Source organism: Myotis brandtii, unplaced genomic scaffold, assembly GCF_000412655.1.
Source record: "Myotis brandtii unplaced genomic scaffold, ASM41265v1 scaffold630, whole genome shotgun sequence".
NCBI classification, from domain to species: Eukaryota; Metazoa; Chordata; class Mammalia; order Chiroptera; family Vespertilionidae; genus Myotis; species Myotis brandtii.
The window spans coordinates 2,985,795-3,005,696 of record NW_005370412.1 but is presented as its reverse complement, the minus strand read 5'-3'; the positions used below and the strand labels follow the sequence as shown (position 1 = coordinate 3,005,696).

At 38.4% G+C, this 19,902-nt stretch overlaps 1 protein-coding gene across 4 annotated transcripts in view; it reads left to right on the top strand.

The window, feature by feature from the left end:
* The window catches only part of RASAL2 (RAS protein activator like 2), a 168,568-nt gene that overhangs the window by 58,987 nt on the left and 89,679 nt on the right, over positions 1 to 19,902 (top strand). Inside the window, exon 1 of one of the 4 annotated variants that reach the window (XM_005880263.2) lies at positions 10,332 to 10,459. The exons of 2 other annotated variants lie outside the window; for them this stretch is intronic. In XM_005880263.2, the coding sequence (XP_005880325.1) occupies positions 10,447 to 10,459 (13 nt within the window). In that variant the 5' untranslated portion in view covers positions 10,332 to 10,446. Of the gene's footprint in view, positions 1 to 10,331; positions 10,460 to 19,902 lie in introns of those variants that run through there. One more of the 4 variants, XM_014528356.1, reaches the window with a different exon arrangement.

Sequence of the window (19,902 nt, the reverse complement as noted above, 5' to 3'; positions counted from 1 at the left end):
ACTTCCATATGGGGAGTGCCACTCAGCCAGAAGCTGGCTCATGGCTGGCCAGCGCAGAGGTGGTGGCAGGAGCCTCTCCCACCTCTGTGGCAGCACTAAGAATGTCCAACTAACAGTTTAGACCCGATCCCTTGGGGGCCTAGGCCTTTAATCGAACATCCCCCGAGGGCTCCCTGGCTTCCAGAAGGATGTCTGACTGCAATCTTAGGCCTGATCCCCCGGGGAGTGGGCCTAAGTTGACAGGTGGACATCCCCCAAGGGGTCCTGGACTGCAAATGGGCGCAGGCCAGGCTGAGGGACCCCCTCCCCCCCCTGAGTGCACAAATTTTTGTGCACCGGGCCTCTAGTTAACAATAAGTACATAGAAACCTGAGCAAATGAACAACCAGACAATAGCTATAGGAGAAACAAAAAGGTAGCTCAGGACATAAAAAATGCTTAAATAGCACCTTCTGCCTATCAAGCACTCTATGTATATGAATTTACTAATCCTTGTAAACCCATCTGTTGTACAGATAAGGAAACTGAGGCATGGAGAGGTTAAGTAACTTGCCTGTAGCTAAACAGGATTTGCATCTAGGCAGTCTGCCTTCAGGATCATGCTCTTGACCACTATACTGTATTACACATAGGATTTGCTATGTGGAGGACTCTGAATAACATCCTATATAATAAAAGGCTAATATGCAAATTGACTGAACAGCGGGACAACCAGTTGCTATGATGTGGAATGACCACCAAGGGGCAGATGCTCAATGCAGGAGCTGCCCCCTGGTGGTCAGTGTGCTTCCACAGGGGGAGTGCTGCTCAGCCAGAAGCCGGGCTCACGGCTGTTGAGCCCAGTGGTGGTGGCGCGAGCGTCACCCACCTCCTTGACAGCGCTAAGGATGTCCGACTGCCGGCTTAGGCCCGCTCCCCACGGGCTCCTGGACTGCAAGAGGGCTGGGCTGGGCTGAGGGACGCCCCCGAGTGCACGAATTTCATACACCAGGCCTCTAGTATAGTCATACTATTGCTTGTCCTTACCAAAGTTACTATATGTAACTGTATAGGGAGTATGAGAGAGGAGGTGTGTATGAACCTACTGGGCTAATAATGGAGAAGAAAGAGTCGAATTCTCATCTTCCATAGTGGAAAGTCAGTAGATGTGTCTAAAATGGAAGAATTTAAAAATATTGATATAGCCATATTATCTAAGACTCGGTGATGACTATCAAAAGAATTGGCTAAGAGAGATAAAAGTAGCTGGTTTGGGGAAAGGAAAAGTGTTAGAAGAGGAGGGCTGGGGATTGCTGGTGGGGTTTTTTTTTTCAAACAAGTCTTGTAAAATCAGTAGACTCTAAACTACATGCATATATTTATTAACATGAAAACTTTAAAATAGGGAAAGGCATATGCAGTTCACAGGAAAGAAAAATAAAATGCCACTTAAACAACAAAAAGATGCTGTACCTTATTTATAATTAACAAAAGCAAATTAAAACTATAACAAGCTACTGATTTTTACCTCTGAGATTAGCAAATATAAAAATGTTTGGAAGATTAGGAGGAAACAAGCACTCTAGTCCATTTTATGCCAAATTGCTTCTACAGAGAGCATTTTGGCCAAACTATCCATCCTTTTTCTCCCAGAAGCAGACTGCTTCTAAGAATTTGTCCTACGGATTTATTCACACTAGTCATTGCATCATTGTTTATAACACGGAGCAGACATAACCTAAATGTCCCTCCATAGGAGGTTATTTAAATAAATTATGTTAAATATATATAATGAGCTACTATGCACCTGTCAAAAAGAGAATACCTCCATGTATAGTAATGTGAAACAATTTCTAAGATACATTATTAAGGTCAGAGGGGAAACTCAGGTGCAGAAATAGTATATATACTGTACTGTGATTTATATAAGAAATGCCATGTGCACATAAGCGTATGTGTATAACACTAGAACTGTATAGAAGACTTTAGCAGTGGTTGCTTCTGAGGAGAAAACTGGAAACCTGGTGGATCACAGTGGGTTGGGGGTGGGGCAAGGAGATTAACTTTTCATTATATAACACTTTCTAACCTTTTAACTTGCAATCAATGAATGAGTTAACATTCCTAATAATAATGGCCATAATACTAATAACTATAATAAGGAAGAAGAGAGACAAATAAAGGGAAAAAGAAACCTGCCTGCACTGAAGGTGCATTTCAGCTCTTCATGATGTGTTTCAGAAACAGGGGAACATTTAACTAAAATATGAGAGAATTAATTAGGAGAGTATGTTATATTGTCGCCAACCTGTGCCTTTCACATTACTAAAATATACTGCTTTAAAAATTGGCTAACTTTCTTCTCACTCTCCAGTCATTCATTTGTAGCAGGATATTAAATTGGCCATTCAAACAGCTTAGTTTTTTATTTATCTGCAGTAAAGAAGAGCAATTGAATCTGACTAAACAAAACTTCTTGACATTTTTATGTTAGATAATTATAACTAGTAGATTATTAAAGTAACCTCTATTGGCTTTTTCAGGAATGTTAAAAGGATATTTTCTTCTCCTTGCCTCTTTGTTAAATAAAACTTAGCTGAAATAATGCTGGGGAACAAGTTTTCTGTGGCTCATAAATGTTGTGCCTATGACAATGTATTGTGGAATCAGGTGTTACTGTTTCTGTCACTGTTTCTCATTTTGCTTGGACATGTTTAAACCCAATGAATAATTTTAGGTGTGGAATGTATACCAAAGATTCTGCAAGCTACTGTCCTGTATACTTACTAGGAAATTATTTCACAAAAGCATTCCCTTTGCACCTCTCCTTGGGTAATCTATAATGTCAGCATCTTCTTATCAAGGCATTTATCATTATAGTACAGGGAATGTAGTGTCTTATTTCAAATGTTCTCTGTGGATGGAGCAGAAGACTGAATGGTACTCTTGGTAAGAGGAATACTTTTTGACAAAGTCACACAGACTTTTTCACATGATAATTGGAGTAGGATGTACTCTGGACCATGTAATCAACATATTAAAAGTGTCCCCTGGTAAAAGAATGAAACATTTCTATCAAGGGAAGGAAAAGAAAAAGATTTCAGAGAATCTGAGGCGGTAATAGCTTGTGAGTTTTGGTAAATGTAGAAATCATAAACATACTTAAAGCAAAGATGTAAGCTTTAGGGAAAGAATACAATGTCAAGTCAGAGATGAAATATAAAAATTGTTCTCATTTTCTATTGTTGTTTTTTTTATCCACCTCCTGTTTATAGTCCTCCCCTCCCCCAAACACACAGAATACTATTTTTATTTTGTTTTACTCAACAAATGCTTATATAGTGGTTTGTGCCAGATACTGTTCTAAGCACTTTAAAAATATTTACTCTCTCAGCCCCTGTGAGCTAGATACTGTTATTATTACCCTTATTCATTTGTTTTTAAATATTTAATGAAACTGAGGCATTGCTTTTCCAAGATCCTGTAAGTAGTAAATGGCAGAGCTAGTATTTGAACCTGGTAATGTGGCCCTAAAGTCACCACTATACTATGCCTCTTCCACTTGCTAATATGACCTTACAATGGTGAGCAAAAGAGACTGAGTTCTGTACTCCTTGGTCCTATGACACTGTCAATGGATATATCCCTGTACCTTTACAAAAATAAATTTATTAGCAGAATTGTCTGTTTTACTATTATTTAACATAAAAAAGTGTAGTTATCTCTTCAAATATATTAAAAGAATAATAGGGTTATTTTGGTTGCTATTGGCAACCATAGGGATGATTGTGATGAATGAAATTCTGTTTACAGAAGATGCAATTTCAGGCATAATTTAGAGAAATTTTTAAAAAATATTTTTTTATTGATTTCAGAGAGAGAGAAGAAAGGAGAAGGGAGAGAAAGATAGAAACATCAATGACGAGAGAGAATCATTGATCGGCTGCCTCCTGCAAGCCTCCTACTGGGGAACAAGCCTATAACCCTGGGCATGTGCCCTACCAGGAATCGAACCCTGACCTCCTGGTTCATGGGTCGACACTCAACCACTGAGCAACACTGGCTGGGCGAGAGCTTCTTTACAAAGAACATGTTTCCCACTTAATAACACTCAATCATTATTGAGTACAAATAAACATTGAACAAGAATGTACAATATTTTTCAGCATTTTCCGATTCGTCATATTATTTTTAATTTTATGTTTATGTGCATGAGTATGATATAGAATTTAAAATGTGCATCAAAAAAGTTTTAGGAAATTTTTAATGTTTTGTAGGCAACAACCTTAATTAGACAATAATTGATGGTACAGGTAAAGAATATCCCTAGTAATCAAATTCTACATAATAAAAGCCTAATATCCTAAGTGTCTGGTCATCTGTCAACCAATCAAAGCATAATATGCTAATGATATGCTAAGGCCGCTCACCTGCTTGCTATTATGTGCACTGAACACCAGGGGGCAGACAGTCGACCAGTTGCTATGACATGCACTGACCACCAGTGGGCAGATGCTCTGACAGGTAGGTTAGCTTGCTCCTGGGGTCTGGCCGATCGGGACTGAGTGAGACAGGCCTGACATACCCTGGAGCCCTCCCGTGGTCCATACCCAGCTGGCCAACCTCCCACGTCCCTCCCCAGCCTCGATCATGCACCGGTGGGGTCCTTCGGCCTGGTCTGCACTCTCTCACAATCCGGGACCCCTCAGGGGATGTCGGAGAGCCAGTTTCGGCCCGATCTCACAGGCCAGGCCAAGGAACCCCAGTGGTGCACAAATTCATGCACCAGACCTCTAGTTCATACATAAGGACAAAACTATATTCTTAAAATCAATGTTGTGGCCTGACTTTCTCTTGCCAATGAGATAGAAACTGTTGTATTTATTTCCTGACATAAGGGGGGAAGGGATGCTTTCAACTCCTATATTCAGATATCCCTGCTCTTATTTCTCAGGATGGCCTCCTGAGAAATCTAGGAGTGGGAGTGGGAGTCTGCTCTTAGTCATCAATGATTATTTCCTTAGCAAATTCGTTAATATCTTTTATCTCTCAATTTTGTCAACCATGAAATATTAGTCAAATATTAGATAGACTTCCCTGAAGTATAGCTGTTTTTCACTTACTTTTGTTTTCCTGTGAAATTGACATTTTAAGATTAGCATGTTAAATGCATTATTAAATTTTAAATTAGTTCAAATTAGCCAAGGCATTTAATAATTTTACTATATCCTGGGAAGATTTACCTGTTAATAGTAACCACTACCGAAGATACATCTACATCACATAATCATAATTCTTGAATATGCTGAAAATGCAATTCTTTTTATTGAAATTACATTGCCACTCTCACGGAAACAAATCTCTTATAGAAGATTTTCAAGTTTTCCCTGGTAACAATATTTTTTGTCTTTAGCTTCAGCAGTAATAAATTTAGATGTCATGTTTTATTGCCAAGAGAAAAGATGTTATCCCTTGTGAGAACAGAAAAATTTGGCTTGTTTTCAAAGCAAACGGTGAATCCGTCCTTGAATGCAGTATTTATTTGTGTTGCTGAACTACATTGTGTTTTCTTTGTAGGATCGTTGTGTTGGAATTGATCATGAATTGATCATGTGCCTTGTCCCATAGTTCTTTGCCTTTTATACCATTGCTTTTGCCTTTTCTCTGAGAATATCTAATTCACTTATTTCTTATGACATAGAACTTTTTTTCATAACTAATAATATTTTTATTGTGCATGCCAAAATTTAGAAGGAAGTTTTGACCTCTTGAAAGTTATTTTTCATATTTACTGAGATGCTATAGAACTAAAAATGATGTTTTATGGAATTGCTTTTTACATGTCCAGAGTGTTTTAAATTTGGCTTTAACAGATTTGAGGATCATTTATCTCAACTTTTAAAAAAGGAGAAAAAAAATCTCATGTCATACATAGAAACTTTCAAAATTAACTCTTTTTAAAAATATATATATTTTATTGATTTTTTACAGAGAAGAAGGGAAAGGGATAGAGAGTTAGAAACATCGATGAGAGAGAAACATCGATCAGCTGCCTTCTGCACACCCTCTGCTGGGGTGCCCGCAACCTTCTGCACACCCTCTGCTGGGGATGTGCCCGCAACCAAGGTACATGCCCTTGACTGGAATCGAACCTGGGACCCTTCAGTCCACAGGCCGACGCTCTATCCATTGAGCCAAACCAGTTAGGGCTCAAAATTAACTCTTATGAAAAAATAGGGGGCAAAGTATTTTGAAATGTAGTATTGGAAATTAAAATGTAATAAGACTAGTATGATTAAGTGGGGTAGGATTGCCCTTTTGGAGCCTTGAATATAATTTTTTAAAGAGTGCTATTTTTATGGTTCAGAAGCAATGGGTAGAAGTAAATTTCCCCTGCTTAAGAACTTAAGTTTTCCTTTGGGAATGCGTTTTCTAATAAAAAGGATAAAAAATAAATAAAAAGGATCAGTAACTTAATTTTAGCCATTTTTTAAAAACATGTTTTTATTGATTTCAGAGAGAGGGAGGGAGAGGAAAAGGGAGATAGAAGCATTGATCTGCTGTCTCCTGCACACCCCCTACTAGGGATTGTGCCAGCAACCTGGGCATGTGCCCTGACTAGAAGGGAATTGAACTTGCAACTTCCTGGTGTATGGGATGACACTCAACCAACTAAGCCACACCAGTTGGGCCAATAACATCATTTTAAAATTTTAACTAAGGAATAGTATTCTTACAGAAAAATAATACAGAATATTTACAAACCAAAGACTGAATTCCCCTGGCCATGATGGACCGCATTGGCTATGGGTTCATAGACAGTGAAAATTACTCTGAGAGACCACTTCTACAGACCAGGATCCCACCTATTACAAGTAGGTCCTAGTTGGGTGAACGATGAAATGACTGTCTTCCCTTGGTATATCATTCTGTTGGCTTCAGTTAGTTTCTTAAGGTCATGTAAACTTGAGATACATGTGTTCTTTTTTCATCACATGGCATGCAAAGTGCCAGGCTCAGGCATGAGGAAGTGGACATACATGGTCCCTGTTCCGGAGTTACTCTAAAAGTATTCCTAAGTCTAAATACCTACATAGGTTTGATACGGGAAATATATTTTTTCACCATCTATCGATCCATCCATTTATCATTTATGCAGTTCCTACTAATACCAGGCATTGTTCTAAGCTCTGGGATAACCTGAAAAGGAGACAAAGCTCCCCTCTCCCCCACCTACCTCACATTTTGGTGGTGAAAACATTAAACATCAATATTTATATAGTATGTTAGGTAATAATGAAGGCTATAAAGAAAAGAATAGCATGGGGAGGGGTGGGAGTACAGAGGAGAACTCTGGGTAGGAAATAAGTTAAATCACCCTAAGAAAATAATTTAAATTTGGGTTTGAAAGGGTAAATAAGAGTTTGACAGGCAGACCAGGACAGGGAGGAACTTTCAGTCAGAGAAACAGCACACCAAGACTGGAAGACATAAAACAGAATTACCAATAGTAATGCTTACTTGTCAAAAATAGTTCATATTGATTAATTTCTTAATAATAATAAATTAATAACATGTAATGTTAATGTATAAATAAAATTATTGATTTATTTTTTTATTTTAAATATATTTTTATTGATTTCAGAGCAAGGAAGGGAGAGGGAAAGAGAGATAGAATCATCAATGATGAGAATCATCCGCCTCCTGTACACCCCCTACTGGAGATTAAGCCCGTAACTCGGGCATGTGCCCTGGCTGAGAATTGAACCGTGACTTCCTGGTTTGCAGGTTGACATTCAACCACTGAGCTATGCCAGCTGGGCTAATTTATTAATAACAATAAAGTCTATTATTATTTGAAGTGTTGAATAATGGAATATCATCATATTTGGATTTAAGAAAAATTATTTCCTCAACAGTACTTCTCAGATTTACTCAGGTATTAGCACTCCAAGTTGTAAAAGTGCTTTTTACAGAACATAGTAAATTATTTTTAAATTAAACTTCAGATACCTAAAGATGTCATTATTGATCTGAATTTGGTCCCATTTAGACTTCTTTAAGGTTTACTTAAGACTAATTTAGTATATCCTATATAATAAAAGCATAATATGCTAATGATATGCTAAGGCCGCTCAACCACTCACTATGACGTGCACTGACCACCAGGGGCAGTCATCTGGTCGACTAGTCGCTATGACATGCACTGACCACCAGGGGGCAGACACTTCGACAGGTAGGTTAGCTTGCTGCTGTTGTCCGGCCAATCGGGACTGAGTGAAATGGGCTGGACACATCCTGGAGCCCTCCTGTGGTCCTTCCCCAGCTGGCTAACCTCCCGTGTTGCTCCCCAGCCTCAATCGTGCACTGGTGGGGTCCCTCGGCCTGGCCTGCACCCTCTCGCACTCCGGGACCCCTCAGGGGATGTTGGAGAGCTGGTTTTAGCCCAATCCCGCAGGCCAGGCCGAGGGACCCCACTGGTGCACTAATTCGTGCACCAGGCCTCTAGTTTAAGAATAAAAGCTCACACTTGAGAAAATTATATGTATGAACTTTTTCTGTCATTTGGGAAAAGACTGCTGTTATTCTGTTTTGTAATCAGAATGCCGGTGTTGTTCAGCAGCACAGTTTGAGAACAGCTGCACCACAGTATTTTCATCAAATGTACAGTCTACCTGTGTGGAGAGAGCTGGGGAGTCACTGTCTCCTGGAGCAGGCAGTGCTGCAGAAGGCTGTGTCCAATGGCTCTGACTTCCTTTTAGTGAGCTGAAATCTCTCTTGTAACTTAGACTCACTGTTCTTTGATCTAACTCTTGCATAGTATTATGGAAATCAGGATCCATTTCTTAGAATTATTCTCAGGAATAACAAGTAAAAGTAATTTCATTGTGCTTTGCACTATTTAAGATTGATTATAAATGACACTTAATGATAAGGTTGTGTATTACCTTTGGTGAGAGAGGGTAGGGTTGTTGCGGTGTTTTGTTGCTTAGGGCAGGGTGGGAATCTGCAGTCTTGTCAGTCTTCACAGTCAGACCCTTAGTTTGTTCCTTTCTATACAACTTTTGTTTTTGTCTTTCTTTCCCTGTAATTCTTATTAGAGAAGCAATAGGGTTTAAAGGAGTATTTCACCTGAAGTAGAAATAGGATACCAAAAGTAAAGGCAGAGGGAAAGGCAATGTTAGAGCTTTATGATTCTTGAAGGAAGATGAGACTAGATAACCAAAACCAAATCATGACTTAATTAAAGAAGACTTTACATTTGCTCATTGAGAGTTGGGGAAAGAAAAGGGAGGAAAAAGAGATATTCACACATATACATACGTATGTATTATGTATAAATATATGCAGACATATATAATTATGTGTGTATGTGTATCTAGATATTGTGCGAGATGTCATACATATATATACACACACACATAATATACAGAGAGAATATATGTGTTCCATCAGCTGTTTGTTAAATGGTAGGTAACAGATTGATACTGTGTTCTTCTCAGTGATTCAAACTTTAAATTTTTTAACTGATCAGTCTTGGCATGCTAACCTCAGCAACTAAGCAGCTGCATAATATGTTAGGTCATCATATTGATAATGAAGTTGACATCATTGACTTGCCTTTCTTTTTTGGAGTGTAGGAAAAAAACAAACCCTAGAAATGTGTTTGATTTTGAAACAATTATAATGGTGACTGAGAAAAGTGATATTGCCTATAATTTCTTCACATCTAGATGACTTAATAGAGCCACTCAATTTATAAAATTAATTTTTTTTTACTCTTTCTTTTTAAAATGGAGTTCTAGCTTAAGACCTGAATGAATGGCTTTAGGGAAATAAAAATGTTCTTTTCTAAATTTAAATTAATTCCTCTGTGATATGTTAAGGTGATCTACTGAGTCTGAGATAGAGATATATGTGTTAACACACACTATCTATACATTAGGTGTAAGATATTCACCTGGTTTTTGTACTTTGAAAAGTTTATATTTTAATTCAACATAGTAACATTAAAAAAAAGAATTTCTGAAATTTGTTTTATTTTTCTACCTCAAAAATAGGACAGATTTTGAAATAGATTCCTTTAAAAAAAATCACTTCTTTAAACAGAGATGCACTCACCCACCTACTTGCCCCTTGGGACAGAAAAAAATGAATTACCAGCTTGGTAAAACACTTGCTTCTGAAGCAGATTGCCTGCACCCGGTGCTGTGAAAGACACGCAGTGAGTAAGGAAGGGTGGCTATTGTTTAGTGCTCTCTAGCAAAAGAGCTGGGAGGGGAAAAAAGAATTGAGTTTAACTGGCATTGGCTCTGGCTTTTCTGCATTCCAAACTGTCTGAGGCACAGAGCAAGAGCAAAAGAGAGAGAGCGAGAAAGCACGGGTGAGCACGGTGTACAAAGTGTTCTGAGTTTCTGACTGGCATGCCGGAAAGATCATGTTAGCAACACCCAGAAACTTCCCAGAATGCAGACCCCAGGTAAGAGTTCCTGCAATCTGAGACTGAAATGAAAAGTTTGTATAGATTTAAAGGGAGTGTAGCTTTTCTATTTTTATTACACAATTGCAGTGAATGTTTACCTTTGTGATTATTGGCTTTAAAAAAAATAGGTTTGTTTTCATTACTATGAGTTCATGTGAATATTGTGGAGGCTATCAGTGTTCTTATACAAAATACAGCACAAGAATAGCCATCTGAGAAATGCAGGCCAATTAGGAGGGTAATGATCGTAGCAAAATATTAACACTGCAGTGTTTACTTGTTCTTTTAATAAGTTGAAATGGGTTATTATTCTGGATCTTCCCCCAAATTCCTTGTGAAATATTAAATACCTGTAAATGAGTATATCTCATTTCTCTCTGAGGGAGACAAAATATATTGACCATCAATAAGATTCTGAAAGCCTTGATTCAATCTTAGTAGCACTTCACAAATCTGTGTCATTTGAAAGTTCAACAGGTTGGATCCAAAAAAACAGTGAAAGCCTTCAAATGAGAATCTTGCTTGTTCTTTCTGCCCAAGGTAGGCTTATAATGTGCTTTGCCAATAGATGACAGGTATCTCATTAGCTCGTTGAAAGTTAAATCTGAAAGAGACTTAGAGATCATCTGCAGTCCCATTTCTCCATTTCCAATGAGAACATTGAGGTCTGAGGGATTTAATCTTGCTTAAGGTCACAGAGTTAGGAACAGAATTAAAATGAAAATTCAGATCTCCTTATTTTCAATTTACTGTTTTTATTCATGGAATCGGTTACATTTAAGTTTTATTTTTCATCTATACTATATCTGCAGGCCTCAGGTACCATGAATTATTGCCTGAATAGGCCAAATGCTTCATAAACTTCAATTGAAATCTGTGGGGAGGAAATATTGAGGAAAAAACATCATCAAAGCATATTGATACCATGCTCTTGGTCAAAACCAAAAATATATAACAAAATATTTAGAGAAGAAAAAAATGGCTTTCAGTTAAGGAAAATGTCTATAGTTTGTATGATGCTTTTATATAAATAAATTATATAGCTGTGGCATATTCTGAATATCTGTATATAAAATTAAAACTTTCAAATTGATTTTAGTTTCTTTTAAAGACTTTGAGACTAAGAAAATTTCTGTATAATTTTAGTAAAGCTTTTCCTAGATGCTAATATCCATTTTTTTTAACTTTTACCTATTTACTGAAAGCAAAATATCATTCCACATTCACTGCCTTCTTTGTTGATTTCTTAAATATATAAGAAAACATTTAAAAATTATCCCAACTGTTTGGACCAATTGGTTTCTTATGCAAGGTCTAGCTCTGTTTCTTTCCATTGATAATGGACCTCGGTTACTTCACCTCATGAATTATGTGTTAGAGGATAACTTAAGTGGAGGATCTTGAGAGTCACAATGCAGAGTGAACATCTGTCTTCATACATTTTCATTTAGTTCCTAAAAAAGGTTGCTGCCCTTTTCATTTTTCTGGAGCCAATTGTGGGGTTGAGAGGCCATACTATTCTAGTGAGCTAAATAGTAAAGATAGCTATTGTCAAAAGGATCGTCATGGCCCTTTACAACTCCTGGGAACAAGTTTAGCTTGATTTGACTATAAGCACAGTGAAGTAATGTTGTTCTTTTGTGTTAAAGCTTGACCTGCTCATTCCAGTTTTCAACTGGGTCTGTGTAAATGCAGTTGTGATTTACAAGGCTGTGTGGGATGAGCAGTTATGTTGTAAGGAATAAAGGAATAGCAGTAAGTTTCATAATTGCTCTCGGCTATCAGAAACCAAATTACAAAGTGCATTCTCCACCCAGTAGGAAACAAGAGACTGTTTGTCTTGCTGTAGAGTCCATTACTTAAGCACACTGTTTATAAGAGGACTGAAGGCTGTGAGAATGAGGACATAATGCTCTATCCAACTTAACAGTGCTCATGTTGTATTACACAGGACTTACGTTTTTCTCTAATCTTTTATCCTGCAAGGGGTATGGAAAGGATTGCCATGATAAGTGTGTATATATTATGTTATGTGTGTATATGAAAGATAGATAGATAGATAGATAGATAGATAGGGACCTTTGGCCTGGGTGTATTTCCCCATGTCAGAAACAATCAGAAGTCATTAATCTATTGTTGCTGGTAGTTTACTGACCTAACTGGAAAGAAACTACTTTATTAACCAAACTAATCATTATAATAAAACTTATTACTATGCGTTAGAAAGAGGAAAACATTAGAAGGAAACACATATTCCTTTTTCTCTCCAGAATAAAAATGCCAGGTTATGCAGGTTTATTCTTTTTTTGTCAGAGAAAAGCAATAGTAAGGTGCTCATTTTATGACTAAAGACAAATTTTAAATGGGAATGAGTGGATAGAGGAAATGAGCGGCATGAGAAAAGAATCTCTCAACTGTATGTGAAATAATTTTCTTATAATCAGTGTTTTTTAGAAGGCAGGCCCATTTTCACTATTATTTTTCCCTTGATATTAGTTTCTTTAAAAAATGTTTAATACCTTGGTCGGCTAGCTCAGTTGATTAGAGCATCATCCCGATGTACCAGGGTTGTGGATTCTATTAGTATACCTGGTCAGGGCACATATAAGAAACAACCAATGAATGCATAAATAAGTGGAACAACAAAGTGATGTTTCTCTCTCTCTCTCTCTCTCTCTCTCTCTCTCTCTCTCTCTCTCTCTCTCTCTCTCTCTCTCTCTCCCCAACTCCCTCTCTCTCCTCCCCCATTCCTCTCTTTCTCTCCATATTCAATAAATAAAAAAATTATGAAATACATACATATGTATGTCCACAAATATAGTTTATATATTAAATTTTCAAATAGGGTAAAGAGCTCTGCAGTATAGCTATGCCATTTTTGTAGTAATAGTTTGGCTATAGTTGATCAAAACTTTAGTCTCAGCCAAAGGAGTTGTTGTATCTCTTTTCCTGATGCAATTTCTTTCTTCCTCTTGGGTATAATTCTGTCTTTTACATCCCAATTAAAACTGTAAGAATGAAATCTCTTTAAACAGAAGTGAAGACTAGACTGGCCAGGGGTCGGGGCTTGAGGCTGGACATGAAAACACTCTGAACTGTCAGATTAATTCTTTACTCATAAAAATTACCTGGTAATTCACTCGAAACTCTGGGAATCCTTTTATGTAGACAACATGGTTATATTTCCCTTTCTGTTCCAGTATTTGTTTAAAAATCTATCTTTATTGTTGAAAGTATTACAGATGTTCCCTTTTCCTCCCATTGACCCCCTCCACCTGGAACCCCCACCCCCCACTATTTTCTGTGTCCATGGGTTATGCATATAAGTTCTTCGGTTAATCTCTTCCCTCTCCTCCAACCCCTCTTCCTTCTAAGATACATCATCAGTCTGTTCCATGCTTCCATGTCTCTGGATTCTGTTCCAGTCTTAACCTCAGTGTGCACTAAAGAGGCAAAGTTACAGACTGGTTTTGTTCTTTCTGTTCCTGTCTGTTCTTTCATGCCCACTAGGTTGTTTTTGTTTTCAGTTTCCTGTATGGCAGTTTTAGTGAAGCAGGTGACTATTGTGAAATAAGCTTCACCAGATTCTTACACTTCAGTTGCATAAACTTTCTTAAAATATCTAATTCTTTATTGCAGAGAAGGGAATAACTGATATCGTGTTGTTTCCTAGTGAACAGTGATTCAAGAAAATGAGTCATGACTCAGCAGTATGAATGTTTGTAGTTGTCTTTTTTTTTAATTGCTGATGGGGATTCGGTCTATCAAAATTCCACATTTAATTATGGGTATGATCTCAGCTTGGGTTTGGAAGCCTTAGGCATTGCCACTGAGAATACTTTCTTTGTACATACTTGACAAGTATGAGAGTCTTACTGAGTCAGTCATTAAAATTCAGATGAAAGTCTATCTTCTCGGGTGCCCTTCTCGCCCCTACTCAGACCTTACTATTCAGCTGAATTAGGAGCACCATGAACTTAACATGTGGAGAGGAAGTCAGCGAGGAGTTCTTATCAATAATTTGACTCCACATTTTTGTCATTCACTGGTTTATAGTATTTTATGAGTGAATGAATTGCTAAAACAGCAACTTGAAGTTAGTTTAGGTTAGTGCAGTCCTGTTCTTTGAGGAAGAAAAAATTACCTGGTTCTATGCTCTTTCTTATGACAGACTATTGAGAAAGTAAGAAACTTGAGCTGCCAGGATCAAGCAGGTGTCATTCAGGATCAGCTGTCACCTAGGATAGCCTGCCTTTTGGACAGGTTGCTAACTCCAATGTCTTGCATCTAATTCCAAAGATGATGGAGTATCTTTGAAGAACTTAACAGCTCTGTTGTGTAGTTAACTATTTATAGATATTACCTTTAGTTAATATGAAGACTAGAAAAAACTGGATATTCTTTACCTTCGTAATATTTGGGTTTGTAACTTTTCTTCTAAGTTATACTTCAAATGGGTTGTGTGTGGTTGATTTTATTTCTAGTCTCTTGAGTCATGAGAAGGTTAGAATGTTTGGGACCCTACATCAATAATCCTTTTTTTCCAGGAACTCCTAGAATATAGTGTCAGGTAAATAAATTTATTTCATTTTTTTTTAAAAAAAGAATGATGTGTCAAAGTGAGTGGGGGGAAGAGCTACACACACAGACACACACACCTGGCCTGTGTGATTACATAGAATTAGGTTTATTTAGTCAAAGGACAGGACAAGATGTAGTAAGTCTAATTAAGAGAGAAGGATAATCATATTTTGTGTACCAACAGCTTGTTGCAAAGAGCTCATTTCTAAGAGCTTGCTCAGTATGGTTATAAAATGCTTCTTATTAGGATTTTCTGCAAGTGTGAGAAACTAATTACTCAAAGACAGGGTAATAGATTGTTTTATTGCTTTTGCATATGGTAGGGGAATTACATAACAGTATTTGGTCCAATTTTTGTGAGTTTCTATTACACAGCTGAAATTTAAGGTTACTTTTAATAAATCAAAATCTTTATTCATATAATTTGCTAACATACATGTTGAGATTTTCCTTGAAGCATTTTGCCTCCACTTGAAATTCATTGAAACGTCATGGTAGCTTCCTAAAATAATAAATGTCACCCCATTTTATGAGTACCATCATTTTACTTGTAAATATTTGCACAGATACAATTGCTAAAATTTTGAAATATATTTTTAGTAGTTTTATTTATTTCCTTGCCTTATAAATGTAACACTCAGTAAATACTCGATTGATGATCAACTATTAAAGGTAAATTTTCCCAGAAAGTGCCTTTTTTTCTATTGGAGCCAGTGTCAACCCTTTTTAGTAACAAAACCAAAATGTGGTATAAAGAAGAAATTCTAGAAGTTATTGGTGTCATTACAAAGAATGAAAACCAGTCTTCCGCCCTAACCAGTTTGGCTCAGTGGATAGAGCGTTGGCCTGCGGACTGAAGGGTCCCAGGTTCAATTCCGGTCAAGGGCCTGTACCTTGGTTGCCAGCACATCCTCAGTAGTGGGTGTGCAGGAGGCAGCTGATCGATGTTCAATGTTTCTAACTCTTTATCCCTCTTCCTTCCTCTCTGTAAAAAAAAAATCAATAAAATATATTTTTTTTAAAAAAGAAAAGAAAACCAGTCTTCCTTGGAAACATTCTCTTAGCCAGGTTCAATTCCGGTCAAGGGCCTGTACCTTGGTTGCCAGCACATCCTCAGTAGTGGGTGTGCAGGAGGCAGCTGATCGATGTTCAATGTTTCTAACTCTTTATCCCTCTTCCTTCCTCTCTGTAAAAAAAAAAATCAATAAAATATATTTTTTTAAAAAAAGAAAAGAAAACCAGTCTTCCTTGGAAACATTCTCTTAGCTCAGTGATGGCGAACCTTTTGAAAAACCCTAACTTAACTCTGGTGCCGTGTCACATATAGAAATTTTTTGATATTTGCAACCGTAGTAAAACAAAGACTTATATTTTTGATATTTATTTTATATACTTAAATGCCATTTAACAAAGAAAAATCAACCAAAAAAATGAGCTCGCGTGTCACCTCTGACACACGTATCATAGGTTCGCCATCACTGTTTTAGCTTATATAAACTAAAAAAGTGCTCTGCAGAGGAGTTTATCCTATATAATAAAAGGCGAATATGCAAATAGATTGAACGGTGGAACAACCGAACAACTGGTCACTACCACCAGGGGGCGTGTGCGGAACATGGCGGGTGTTGTCCACAATGGGATGGTGGAGCAGGTGAGCGGGGGTGCCAGACCAAGGCAGGATGCTGGTCGCTGTCATCGGGGCAAGCCTCTGGTGGTTACTGAAAATTCTTTGCTCCCGAGCACCGCGGTCCCGCCCGGTGCTTGCACCTGCTGCCGGCGCCGGCCCTGCTCACACCCGCTGCCAGCACTGGAGCCACTGCTCACACCCACTGCCGGTGCCTGGTGCTAGTGCCTGGAGCCAGTCCCAATCGCTTGGCACTGTCAGCGGGTGCGAGTGGCAGCTGCTGGCCCCAGTCGCCCCTCAGGGCTTCTCCCCCTCCCCCTGCTCCTGAGGGGAGATCGGGGCCGGCAGCCACCTCTCACACCTGCTGCCAGCGACAGCCCCGCTTGTACCTGCTGCTGGTACCTGAGCCATCACTTGCACCCACTGCCAGCGCCGGCCCCACTTCCACCCACAGCCAACACCGTAGCCACCGTTCACACCCACTGCCGGTGCCCGGCGCCGGTCCTGATCACTCAGCGCCATCAGCGGGTGCAAGTGGCGGCTGCCAGCCCAATCGCCCCTGAGGGCTTCTCTACCTCCCCCTGCTCCTGAGGAGCGATCAGGGCAGCAGCTGCCACTTGCACCCACTGATGGCGCCGGCCTTGCTTGCACCCATTGCTGGCACCGGCCCCAATCGCTCCATGCCTTCAGCGGGTGCAAGTGGGGCCAGCGCCATCAGCGCATGGGAGCAGCAGCGGAGGGAGCGGGGCTGCCTGCAGACAGGGGACCAGGGGCCGCAGTGGGAGGGGCCAGGCGGGAGCACAGAGGTTGGCCTGAGACTCGCCCCTGTGCCTACTGCAGCCTCATGGCCAACAGTTCCTTTCAAGGTGCACGAGTTTGTGCACCTAGTTATAATATAAAAGGCAGAAAATTAGTGGAAGTATATCTAATTGTCAGTCCTTGATGACACCACGTTTTTTTCAAGGTTTGGTTTTTTGGGGGCGGTTTATTTTATTTTTAAATGGCAATTTTTTTAAACCAGAAGTCAGGGTTTCCTCTGGTCCCTTTTTAAAAAAAAATCCAGCTAGTTATTTGCCTTTTTTTCCCCCCAGAGCATGTATTCATGTGAAGAAACTACAAAATGTTTCTGACAATGAAATTTTAATTAACAAGAAATAGTGAGCTTCAAGGGTGTGATGATTTTATTGCTATAAAGTACTGTGATTTATGACAGCTTCCCAGTAGGTTTCTCCCAGAGTCAGAAGTTATAAACCCATTTTCATTTTGCTTAGGTTTTGAATTAAATATTTAAAGGTAGACTTTTTCTTTCTCTTTTTCTCTTATCAAACCTATTACAAGAGAATAGAGGCTGTTTTAAGGCTCTTTATCTTTAGTCCAGATGTTGCTTATGTTATATTTTTCTCTGATAATCATCTGATGATAATCTGACAGTCTGAAAAGAGGAAATTTTAAGTCTTAATATCCAATCATAATATGTAATGAACTTCTACACATCAATGGGAAAAAGGCAAGATTGAGTGCCCATTTTACAAAAGAGGTGATCCGAATGGCCATTCAGTATGTGAAAAAAGTGCTCAGTTTCATTAGTCATCAGAAAAATGCAAATTTAAACTAAAATGGAACTACACACCCAACAAGAATGTCTAAAATGAGGACAACAGAAATTACCAAATGTTGATAAGGATCTAGAACAAAAAGAATTTTTATTCACTGCTGATGGGATTATACATTTTTACAACAGTTTTAGAGAACTATTGGACAATATCTGCTAACACTAAACAATGCTCTGTGACCCAGCAATTCCACTCCAATTTATGTACCCAATAGAAATGCATACATAGGTTTATCAAAAGAATTGTACAAAAGTGTTTATAACAGCTAAAAAAATCGGAAACTACCCAAATGTTCATCAGCAATAGAATGGATGAATTTTGTTTCCTTACACAGTGGAATTCCATTCAGTATTGACAAAGAACAAACTACTGCTTCATGCCGCAGAATGGATAAATCTCAAAAATGTATGTTGAACATGAAAGTTAGTCTCAAAAGACTATCTGCACAGTGTGATTCTGTTAGATACAATTCAAACTCATCTGATGTAATAGAAATCAAGATAGTGATAATTCTGATAGGGTAATGACTGGAAAGGGTGTGTGAAGGATGCTTCTGGTTGCCGGTAATATTCTGTTCTGTTTTGTTTAATCCAGATGCTGGTTACTGGGGTGAGTTCCATCTGGATACATTTATAGTGGTATTCTTCAGTAGATCCCCACATCTCAGCTGTTTTACTTACACTCGGTGTTTTCATGTTAGCATACTACATTAGTTTTCCACTGTTGTGTGACCACACACTTAGTGACTTACAGTAACACCCATTTATTATTTCACATTTTTCATAGATCTGAAGCCCAGGCAGAGTGTAGCTGATTGTCTGCTCAGAGTGTCAGAAGGTCAAAACCAAGGTATCATCCAGGCTGCATTCTCATCTGGAGCTCAGACTCCTCTTGCAGTTGTAGTATTGGGATCCCTGTGTGTTTTTTGTTGTTGTTTGTTTGTTTGCTATCTATGAGCAGAGTTGTGCTCAGTTCCTAGAGATAGCCTTTGGCAGCCATTCCTGTAGCACTCTCAGAACATGGCATATTACTTCTTCAGAGCCAGTGAGAGAATCTTACACAATAGTGTATCATCACCTTTGTCATATAATGCAGCCTAATCAAGGGAGTGGCTATTCTATCGTATTATCAGGTCCTAGGCTCCATCTACACTCAAGGGTAGGGGATTATACAAGGATATGTACACAGACCCAGATCATAAACACCAAACCTTTGTACATGATTCTTAACAGTGCTCTCCCTTTTCCACCTCACAATTGAATGTAGACCATTTCCTTGAAGTTAATGATATTATAATTCTGGCATGGTTAGCAACTCTTATCTTTATATCAATTAAATTAATATTCGTTTTATGAGGTCTCTGCTTTTCTGTGATATCAGCATTTATATTTTTGATCCACTACCCGCTTTTATTAAAATAATAGAAAACACAATAAAGTGTTTGTGTAAACAATGCTGAACAAGTCCTAATGCCAAATTTACTATTGATGAATATGTGACCCCACCTCATATTTATCATCAAATGATGAATGACAGTCCTGAATTTAAAAAAAAACACCTGAATTAAAAGTTAAAGACCTACCCATTCTCAAGTTATTTTGCTGTCAAAGAATGATCTGAAC